Source organism: Phodopus roborovskii, unplaced genomic scaffold (assembly GCF_943737965.1).
Source record: "Phodopus roborovskii unplaced genomic scaffold, PHOROB, whole genome shotgun sequence".
NCBI lineage: Eukaryota > Metazoa > Chordata > Mammalia > Rodentia > Cricetidae > Phodopus > Phodopus roborovskii.
Genome location: NW_026126514.1, coordinates 7,476,821 through 7,489,072, shown reverse-complemented (window position 1 = coordinate 7,489,072; position 12,252 = coordinate 7,476,821). Strand labels below are relative to the sequence as shown.

Sequence of the window (12,252 nt, the reverse complement as noted above, 5' to 3'; positions counted from 1 at the left end):
CTCACTTTTTAAAATGAATTTTCAATTTTTAAATAATCATCCTTCCCAGATTAGCCTGTAGGCATGTTTCTGGAGGAATTTTTTTTGATCCATGATTGTTACTGGAGCCCCCAACCCATCATGGGTCATTCCACCCCTGAGTAGGTTTCCTGTGTTATGTGAAAAGCAAGACAAGTAAGCATGGGAGCAAGCTAGTCAGTAGTACTCATGCATAGACTCTGCTTCAGGTCATTCCTGCCTCCAGGTTCCTACTTTGATTTTCTTTCTTTTCCAAGATGATTTTTTATTCATGGTATTTATCACAGCAATACAAAGCAAGCTAACACACATATTTTCTAACTGACTAGTTAATAAAAAATTGCATATATTCACTGGGCATAGTGTTAGCCTTTAGAGAGAATTTCTTTGAAGTACAGCATGTGTTTAACTGTATTCACCTCATATCTTCTCTCTTTCCTCCTCATACTTCATCCATCCTACTCATCTCCTTCTGTTCTCTAGGCTCCTTTCTACTTTTATGTCACAAGGCCTATGGGCACATGTATGTCTGTGATGCATCATTATGGAATCTAGGGTTCAAACATGAGAGCAGGACTGGGGAGTGACTCTGGAACTGCCTTCAAGTATGAGAACTAGAGTATGGATCCCCAGCACCCCTGCTTAGCAATAGATGGCCTACACAAAATGAACTCAATGACACCTTTGGGGGTCTTCAGTCATAATGATTAGGAAATTAATTAATTAATTTTACTTTACAGGTCCTTTGCATATATATTATGGCTTCTGGTTTTGTATTTTTATAGGATCCTTAAATGTGTGCGAATGTGATTTTTCTTAGGCTTCTTGTGTTCTACTTGTTTTGTACTATTCCTACTTGTTTGTTTTTATCATATTTTGTTTTGTTTTATTATTATTTGTTTTCCAAGGAGAGACAAAAATGATATGGACTTGGATTGGAAGGGAAGTAATGACTATCTGGGAGGATTTGGGGGAGGGGAAATCATAACAAAAAATACAACAAAATAAATCTATACACAAGAAAAGACCCAAGAAAATTTAGTTTTATATCTTTTTATGATATATATATAACTATCATCTGGATTTCATATTTCCTCATTACCTAATACCCTTTTTCTTTCCACATGCCCCCATTGTTTCTACATGTCCCACATTTGATTATATAGCACAGATATAGAAAATATGCATTAGGAGCTGAATATTAGGGAGAAAATGTTTTTTTTTCCTTTCTGAGACTGTGATCTCACTCAACATTGTGCTTCCTAAGTCCATTCACTTTCTTTCAAATTTTTATGACTTCATATTTTAAGGAGCTGAATGGTGTATGTGTGTGTGTATGTATATATAAAAATATGTATATATATATATATATTTCACATTTTCACAATCCATTTATTCTTTGAGATAGCTTTGTACCATTTTTTTTTCTACAGCACCAAAAGCAGCAATAAACTTGAGGTGCAAACATCTCTGAGAGAGGGTGAGGAGTTATTTATGCCAAGGAGAAAAATACTAGGTGATAGTTCTAGTTTCAGTCTTTTGAGGAATCTCCAAAATGATTTCTATTTGTATGAATTTTCATCCCCAAAACATCAATCCAAGATTTCCTATAAGTTTTCTTGATTTTAGCTGTTCAGAAAGGGATACAGTGGTATCTCAAACTAGACCTAATTTGCATTTCCTCGACTATTAGGCACATTGAAAACATTTAATTACATAATGGCCATTTGCTTTCTTTTTTGGAATTTTTTTTATTAGTCCAATTGCAGACTGGCAGTTTTATTTACCTGGTATTTAACTTCTGCAGTTCTTTGTAATTTCTTGGTATTATTCCACTGGCTAAAGTGTGAGTGGCAAAGATTTTCTCCCATCTGTGAACTGTCCTTTTGCTGTGCTGAAACTTTTCATTTTCATGTATTCACATCAGTTGATACTTTGGGCTATTTCTTAGTTCCTGGAGTGTATTGAGGGATTTCCTACTTATTATAATAACTTGAAGAGATTTCCCCACATTTTCTCCTAGATGTTTCAACCTTTCGGGCTTTAAAATTAAGAAATGATTTTTTTACAAGAAGAAAATTATGAATTTAATTTATTCTTCTGCAGGAAGATACTCAGTTTAGCATATGATTTGTCTAACAGGCTGTTTTTCAACGTATACTTTTTGCCTCCTTTGTCAGAAACTAAATGGGCATAGCTTTAACATTTTATTTTTGGGTCGTCTATTCTATGCCATTGGTCTACCTATCTGTTTTTATGTTAGTGCTGCCTCAATGTTTTTGTCACTATAGCTCTGCAGTACAATTTATGGTTGGTTATGCTAACACTTCCAGCAAAATCCAACTTCTTGTTTGGTTAATTTTGTGTATTGTTCTTTTAATCTCTACTTCACTAATTTCTTCTCTGAGCTTTATTATTTCGTACCCCATCTACTGTGATTGGGATTGGTTGCTTGTTATTTTTTAAGAACATTGAGGTTTACCACCATTAGGTTATTTGATATGAGTACTTATTGCTACATAATGAATTTTTATTCTCATTTTTTTGGGTGTAGTTTCTATAGTTTCTCTGATGTTAATTTCTAGTTTTATTCCATTGCGGTTGAAAGAACACAAGGAATTATGTATATTTTTATTCATTGAGACATGATTTATCTTTTATAATAAAATTCTGGATAAGGTTTCAGGTGCTGATAAGAAAAAAAAAACATATGGAAACCCACTATTCAGAAGCATCCTAAAATATATACATATATAAAGAGTTTAAATGGAGTTACTTTGTAATGGGTGTTAAATACTCCAACTAGATACCACATGCTACCAAATAGAAACTACAATATTAAAAAGGGGTTACCTTCTTTTGATGTGTTGCCCAATGGTACCCCCTAAGTGCTTTAAAATTATAGGCTACTGCCATTGCTCCTGATTACCCTCCACCCAGAACTTGGTGGAGAAATTGCTGAAGAAATCACTTACTTGAATAATAAACATGGAGAAATCAAATTCATGCTGACCTCAAAGCTTGAACCCTACTAGCATCCAGCTTTCATAATGCCACAGGGTGCTATGAACAGTACCAGAGAAGAACAGTAATTATCACATTCAGCCAGCTATGATCCCTTTTGAACTACAATGATATCTGGCTTGCCAAGATATGGCCACTGTTGTAATAGTGGCATGCATGTTATGGGTTTAACCAACTACTTTCTGGCTCAGTTTAAAGACATCTTCATGAAATGGAACCCATACCTGGCACTGTTCACATGGCCAAGAACCAGTGGTTAGATATACCATCAGCCATAACAAAGAAAAAAAATCTACTACTATTCTGCTAAATGAACATAGTATTAAAATGACCCCTAAAGGCTTATCACAATAGCCATAGATCAGAAACTTTCATTAGAGAAGCTTCTTGTCATAGATGGCAATTAACACAGAAACACATAACTGGTCAATAATGTAGCCTAAGAGACTCTGGAGTACACATCACAACATAATTGGGATCTATTCTCCAAGCCACAGAAATATAGTAGAAGAGAACAGGTTAAAATTGTGAGACCCAGAGGTTGTAGATGATTTCAAGGAAATTGTACATTGCACACAACAGTGCATTTTGATGTATGAACATCATGTGTATGTGTATGTGTATGAACAGCATGCACAAGACCTGTATAAGTTTAAACCAGGAAAAATTTGAGCACAAAGCAGGGCAATAGGTATGAAGGCCCACTCCTGACTGAGGAGCTATTGGCAATTGATAACTACTGAGAGGGCATCAGTTTCTTTTTTTAATGGTGTGACCTGGGTATATCAATCACATTCCAGGGCAGGCCACCACATAAAGAACAGTTGTGTAACACAAACTAGACTCAGTTATGAGAGAGAAAGAGAGAGAGACAGAGACAGAGAGACAGAGAGAGAACATTACGCATTAAGTTGGTTGAGTAGGGAAGTGATAGTGGATCTAGTGGATCAAAATACATTGTATGAAATTTGCTAAATATCACTAAACTATTATTTTTAAAAATTCTTGGCTAATTTAAAAAGAAAGCCTATTATTATTCACCAAAAATATGGTGTTATCTTGCAGCATAAAAATTACTTAGAAAGAATTTCCTGGTTATTACAACAAGCATGCATGTTTATTTTGACAATAATTAAAAATGCCTCAAAGTATTTTTTATACAGTGATTGTGGCTTTGCCATCACTACCACTTTACAATGCTTTACATAATATATGATCATTCACCTTGATTTTTTTAACCAAATATATTTTCAGTGTAATCAAGTAAAAAACAAAATTTTCAACTTTTCACCTTATTAAAATTTATATTTATCAGTGTTACTAAAAGTATAATTTGTAATATCAAAACTATTGCTGAGATTAAACACTTCTAAAGACAGTCACTCTTGGAAAAATGTTCTTTATTTTCATTTACGTATGAACCTAATGTTATAATGGTACATACAAATGGACTGACAGTTTTTATCAAACCTGTCATCCATAACTTGAATGACAACCAGAAAATCAATCACTAAATGAAGAGTAAGATTTTGCCAAGCAACTACTTAAAACTATGATTTAGAATAAACAAATTTGGGCCAGAGAGACAACTTAGTGGTTAACAGCACTTGTTGCTCTCATGGAGCACCCACACAGAGGTTCACAACTGTCACTCTAGCTCTGCTGATACTATGCTCTCTTTTGGCCTCCAAAGGTACTACATACATACATACTGCACATATAAACAGACAGCTAAGCACTAATACACATAAAATAAAACTAAATAAATTTTTTAATAAAAGAATAAGGAGATGAATTATAAGTGATCTTATTTTTAATGTAAGTTTCCATGAAGAACTAATTAAAGATAGACTGAAAGTCAGCATTATACCTGGCAGACATTTTTTAGAGTTTTAATTCATACAGAGATTTTAGAAAAGCTAATTATTGAAATTATTAAAAAACTCATTCTTCCTCTTCTCTTTCCAGTACTTAAAGTCAGCTTTAGTTAATAGTTACAACATCAAAATCTGGCTTTTGAAGAAGAAACAAAAATCAAGTCCAAAAGATTTTTTTCTTTTTTGATACAGGGTTTCTCTGTAGTTTTGGAGCCTGTCCTGCAACTAGCTCTTGTAGACCAGGCTCCTCTTGAATTCACAGAGATCCGCCTGCCTCTGCCTCTTGAGTGCTGGATTATAGGAGTGCTCCACCACTGCCCACCTTAAACCTTAAAAAAGATTGTAATGCAGGGAATTTCCCAGGAGTAGATATGAGCTGCATTTACATATTACTTTAAGTTTTATAGTCTAAAGAGATTTCCATTAAACAGGTAATTTATTTTTGCTTTAAACTCCCAGGTTTCCTAGATGGTCTAACTTGAATAACTTCTCAGAAGTTTGCATGCATTTCTCTCCATAAATAGCTATTATCATTTAAATTCATTTACCACAAACATTCAAAAGTGACATATATATATGTATATATGTATATATATACACATACACATATATGTACATATATAAAATTTCTCACTTTTACTATATGTTAACAACCACCAAGTTAGAATCATTATCTTAGGTCCTGCTTACACTTGAAACAGCCATAACGTATTGTCACATGATCTGTGCTGAGTCCAGATAATCTTCATAGTTGGTGGAGGATGACTTTAACACACTGATTGCCTATTTTGCATGGACATACACATTTTAAAAAGTTATACTTAATTCTCATAAAATTATCTATTCTTTGGGGATAATTAAAAATAATCATAGTACTCTGTAATTCTCTCTTATCTATTGTTTTAGTCCACTTGTAAGTTAAATAGAAAATGGATTAATGACATCAAATTTATAAGTCTACCACTATGAATTTCAAAAATAATCTGTAGAAAATCTTTTCACTAAATTCCAACCTCTATACAGATGTTTTATTGTGTGTATGTATGTGGCATGTATGCCTGTGTGGGTATATGCCTGTGTGGGTACATGTTCTTGTGAGGGTGTTCATGTGGTGGCCAGAGATTGACATTGGTGTCCTTTCAGTTGCTCTCTATCTCATTATTGCAGACAGGATCTCTCTGAAGCCACAGCTCATGGCCTTGGCTAGGCTCAAAGCACCAGGAACTCATTGTTCTCTCTTCCCTACACCAGGGTCACAAATACACATTTCAATAACCAGTGTTTCATCTGAGTGCTGGGTATAAGTTCCCATCCTTGCATATCAAGACATTACTGATGGAGCCATCAACACAGCCTTGATCCATTTCTTCAAGGCTGTTTTGTCAGTTTTGGTTTAATGTGTCAGACACAAGATATCTATTTATAACTTAATATAAAAATGAATTTAAGGTAACTATAATATAATCCTAGCAAATCTCTTGTCACACAATAAAAAGATGATATTTTTGTTCCTCACAGACTAAACTTGTTAATGAGCATGCAAGCACCTTGAGGATGGAGACTATGAGTGTTTCACAGACACTTTATTAAAAGTGGAATGGAAGGGCATGGTGGTGTGTACCTTTAACCCCAACACTTAAGTGACGGAGGTAGGAGAATCTCCAAATTTGAGACCAATTTGAGGCCTGGTCAACAGAGTGAGTTCTAGGACAGTCAGGGCTATAGGGAAACTCTTATCTTGGACACCCCCTTATCATGAAAAAAAAAATTCTAAGAAAAAGAAAAAAAGTAGACTGGGAGGTTCTGAGTACACCCCTACCCAATTAGTAAGACTCATAATAATGTTTTTTTCCTCAGGATTACTGGATCTGTATTACAAAGAGATAGGCATGTCATGAAATGAATATGTCACGTTTCAAGTTCTAGTTGAATACACTGTCTTTCACTTTTCTTTTAACATCTTAAGTGTTCTTTCAATTTCCAAACAAATTCACACAGCCTTCAAGCAGTGTCAGTGGTCTGAGTGACAAAAATTACAACACATTTAAAATTGTTATTATAAATGTTGCTACAAAGAAAATACTGATGAGCTGTTATTCCGTTTGGAGTGGTCACTTTTTATTAAGTACAAAAGGTAATAACATAAAAACAGAAAGAAAATAAATATATATCAGGTTATTAATGTACAGCCACTCAAAATTCAGAAATATGTTTTTTCTCATGTACACATACATGAAATAAAATAATACCATAACCGAAGGGTGCTGTATCTGTGTTTAAAGAAGGGGTTGTTGGCAAACAGCACAGCTCACTATTGCTGAAATGTACACAACTGATATATGCAGCACAGAGAGCTGGCACCGAGGGCTTACAACCTTAATTTGCCTGCAAGAAGGAATGGCCATTTACCTTCAGAGCACGTTCCTGATTGTTTTCAGCAGTCGGATGTCTCGTGTTGTTTGCTGAAGTCTGCTTCTGCTCTTTCAGACGATGAAGCTCCTGGTGCAGCCGTTTGCACTGCCACAAGGGAAGAATCCCATTAAGTAAAGGAGTTAGCATTTTTTAAACCAAGCCATATGAAGTAATGTAAATAACACTACTGTATTCTCTCAAAGACAAGGATTTCTTTTGCAACAGAAAAATGTTGGCTACAAACAAAATAACACTATAGAACTTTGGTAATTCAATTACAATTAGCCTTATTATCAATATTATATTGAAAACATTTAGCTTCAAAAACTTGGCATCAAACTATATTCAAATTATTTTATTTGCTGGACAAATGTGTCTAGTTAAAATCCCACTGTTGAATAAAAAGCATGCACCTAAAATCATTAAATTTATAATAAATTATAATGATTTTAGTCTTTGATCAACTTATATTAATCTTTTAAAAATAAAAATGTGTGTTAAGGGGCAATCCAGATTTTTAGCTATTTAAAACATTTTACATAACTGTACAGACTATAAAATTATATAGTGCAAATTAGGATGTTATGGAGCTACAATGGGACATTGCTTAAAACAACAAAATATAAAACCCATGGTTCAGAAAAGAAATTAAAAGTTATGCCTGATTCTTTAAAAATAGTATATTTGAGTAATAACCGATAAGTGGGCATATTAATTTAAGATCTGGACCACACCCTTTCTAGACTACTTGACCAATGGCTACTTGCCATAGTGAATAGAAAATGGTTAGTTTTCATGGTACAATCAAAATATAGCTATGATCCAAATTAGTACTTCTTACTGAGGCATCAATTACAATGTATCATCTGTATCAGTGCTTCCTTGGAATAATATACAAATCTTTTGAAAAGAGAAATAAAAGGCTCTCAATGTTGATTTAGACTATTTGATGTTGATATACACATATAAAATTGACTGTATACAGCTCATGCATGTAAAATACTGTTAGCACATTAACCAATTAAATAAAGTAACCATAAACTCAAGAAATTTCAAGTTAATATTAATTTAAATTAGCTCACTACTTAGTGAAGATTAATTCTGGGAGGAGATGATTTGTAAAAAAAAAAAAAAAAGAAAAAAAAAAAAAGGTACTCACTGCACAAATGAATTTCTGAATTCACACTACCAAAACTAAGAATAAAGTCAGATGCAATACTATGTCTGAAACCCCAGTGCTCCCATGGCACAATGGGATTTGGAGATGGGGGTATGTCCAGAAGTCCCTTGACCAGCTGGCTTGTCTCAAATACAGTGAGATAACCTGATGTTATCCTCAAAACTTAACATGCGTGCCATGGCATGGATATGCCTCTGCTCACACAAATGTACATGTAAGTATATACATGTGCACCTTGTACAAACACACAAGGGTAAGATATTCTGAACATATGATGTGCTCACTGGGTTAAGTGGTAGTTCTCTTTGATTGTTATGTGACAACCAATGCACTTACCACAGATTAAAAATTATGTAAAAACTCTGAGGCACAATTCCTTTCAATATTATTTGGAGGAAACACATGATTATTACTACAGTTTATCCATTTTAGGCTTTTAAAGCTACAGCCAGGATTTCTGCATCTTCTTCGAATCCCCCATGACAGCGCCCCTTGTCAGCAGGAAGTAGTTTGGAAAGAACAACGCCCAAATTCCTAAATACTGTCTATAAATGTTTGTTTTCATTTAAATGGACTTTGTTATATAAAATAAATTTTAAAAAATTAAAAAAATAAAAATCAATATTTTAAAATAAAGGATTTTTTATAAAAAAATAAATTTACAACAACAAGAAATTCTGTCTCATAGCAAAAATAAAAATTATGTACATGAGAACAAATTACAGCTTTTTTTCTATTATGATCATCTCTATCTTTTCAATTAATTTTATGAAGAAATGATTAAGTGTCAAGAACTAAAGACTGAATGACTTATGGAAGTTCAAAGGCAAAGTAAATAATTTCATCCATAGAACAAAAAAATTTTTATGAACCAGAGTAATCTCAAATTGGATTTATTTGGGTATATTATTCTGTAAGATGAAACTAAAAAAAAAAAAAAAAGAACAGAAGAGGAAAAAATGAGGAGCATCAAAAGTTGTCTGGCACAGGGGAACTTCATTTCAACAACATGGCTGCCTAAACCAGACCTGAAGAATTACAATACCAACAGACATGCTAACATGGAAGGGAGAAATCTCATGGTGCCTGAGCACACACACATACACACCAATACTAAAAAATGAGGCCACATTTTTGAGAGGGGACAAGATATATGTGTGGTATGTGGAAGGGTATGGAGTAAGAAGAAAGAAGGAAAATTATGGGGAAGGGCCTAGGCCCTGCCCCAAATCACTTGACAGATTTTGATGATCCCTCTTGGAAGGACTCACCCTTTCTGGGGAGTGTGTGGGGGATGGGATGGGGGGATTGGTGGGGGCATGAGAAGATAGGAAGGGGAGGGAACTGGGATTGATAAGTAAAACAAGATTGTTTCTAATTTAAATAAAATTTATTATAAAAAGAAGGAAAATTATGTAATTATATTTGCATTTAAAATTTTATAAAGTTGTTACTTGGCAACAATATTTTTTTTTTAATTTCAGGAAATCAGAGATGACCTCAAAATAAAACTTTTACCACACACTTGCAGCAAAAACAACAACTAAAAAAGTACTCTTGCTTAAGAGATATGTGTTAAATTTATTTACTATGCTTATGAGTTTTGGATTTAATATTAATCTGAGATTCACAGATAGTGAGAGCCAAATGACTATTTTGAAATAAGTAAAGAAATAGAATAAAAGTTCTTTCTACATATACATTTGTGATTAATATTGTTTTAAAAGATAGTTGGCTTTGCATATGAGTGCCACTATGTGTAGATTTGTCAACCTTTCTTCCTTTTTTAAATTTAAATCAGAAACAAGCTTGTTTCACTTGTAAATCCCAGTTTCTGAATCCTCCCCTCCTCCCATTTCCCCCACCAACCCCCACCCAATCCCCTTTCTGCCTTCCAGGGAAGGTGAAGCCTTCCATGAGGAGTCTTCAAAGTCTGTTATATCATTTGGGGCAGGGCGTAGGCCCTCCCCCATATGTATAAGCTGAGAGAGTATCCCTCTATGTGGGATGGGCTCCCAATGTCCATTTGTATACTAGGGCTAAATAGTGATCCATTAATAGAGGCCCCATAGATTGCCTAGGCCTTTTAAACATTCTTGTGATATTTTGGCAAAGAATATGGCTAATTTCTGACCCTCCTTGAAAAGGAAGGCCAAAGGATGATTAAAGACTTTTAGATTAATGACTTTGGCAGAGAGACTGTGTCATTTGGATATTAATAATCAATCTTATGTATATCTATAAGGTAAAGGAACAAACTGGATAAAGAAAAATGTAAAATATACAGGAAAAGATGGGTACCAGGAAGTATAATGGAGCTAAGTCCAGTACTCAAGTACATAAAGAGGTGTTTATGTTTGTTTGTTTGTTTGTTGTTTTAAATCCTGATGAAATAAAGGAAGTAGTGACTTCAGGTTAAGACCTCCAGCTAAGTTTTCAATTAGTGAAAAGTAATTAAAGAAAAGTTTAAATAGTGAAGGAAACCATAGACAAGAGGAAGCCAATGCAAATATAACTGAAAAACGGAGCCAAGTTTCAGCCCCATCAAGTAAGCACATAGTTTTGGTAATGTGGTTATGGGTTTGTGGTCAAGGATATAAGAACGGAGTTGTGAAATCTCCCTCCTTGCCCAAGGAAAACTGCTGAGGCCAGGCATTTGTCAAGAGGGTCTATGCATGGAGGCCCAAAGAGACCACTGAATGAAACAGTAAAGGTGAAGCTTGGATCGTGCTAGAGACCTCATTATGTTGGAGATGCCAGAGCTGTGGGATATCTGCCAAGGAGAACAGGAAACTGAATATGGAGCCAGCCCCAGATAGATGTATGTTACAGTCAATCAAGCTGAAAAGAGTTGTTGATTTCATATCAGACAGAGACAGAGTATATGGAGTTTTCCCTGCTGAGTTTTGGACTTTCTTTGGACTAGTATTTCCTCATTATGTGTTTTTTCCTACCCTTTGGAATAGTAATATATATCCTATGTCACTGAATATTGGAAGTATGTCATACGTTTTTTGATTTTGATTTTCATGTTGTTATAGTTAAGAAAGTGCCTTGAGTCTCAGAAGAGATTTTCAACTTTAGACTTTTAAACTGCTGAGACTGGATAGACTATGGGGACTTTTTAAGTTGCAGTGAATACATTTTTGCATAATAATATGGCTGTAAGTCTGTAGGGACAGGGAGTGGAATGTGGTGGTTTGAACAAGAATAGCCCTCATCGGCTCATATATCTGTATTCTTAGTCACCAGGGAGTGACATTATTTGAGAAAGATAGGGGTGTGTCCTTGTTGAAGTATGCATGGCCCTGCTGGAGGAAGTGTGTCACAGTGCAGGCTTTGCAGTTTCAGAAGCCAAAGCCAGTGCCATGGGCATTCTCTCTTCCTGCTGCCTGCAGATCTAAATGTAGAAATCTCAGCTGGGTCTTCAGTCCCATGCCTGACTGCATGCCACCATGTTCCCCAAAATGATGATAATAGATTAAGCTCTAAAACTGTAAGCAAGCTCCCAATTAAATGCTTTCTTTTATGAGTTGCCTTGGTCATGGTGTCTCTTCATAGCAATAGAACACTGACTAAGACATTGCTGGTTTTCTCTATGTTTATAAATATACATAATCCAATTCCAAATGTTCAACCAATATTAACAGAACACCACTAGGCAACACAGAAGATGTCGATCAAGAATATGTTCCTATGCACACAAGTGCACACCACACCACACACACACTATTATGTGAA

The 12,252-nt window shown here is 34.7% G+C and overlaps 1 protein-coding gene across 1 annotated transcript in view; it reads right to left on the bottom strand.

Annotated features, from left to right (window-relative positions):
• The window catches only part of Mipol1 (mirror-image polydactyly 1), a 178,962-nt gene that overhangs the window by 106,300 nt on the left and 60,410 nt on the right, over positions 1 to 12,252 (bottom strand). The window contains exon 7 of the mRNA XM_051195882.1: positions 7,329 to 7,436. Coding sequence (XP_051051839.1) covers positions 7,329 to 7,436 — 108 coding nt within the window. The remainder of the gene's footprint in view (positions 1 to 7,328; positions 7,437 to 12,252) is intronic.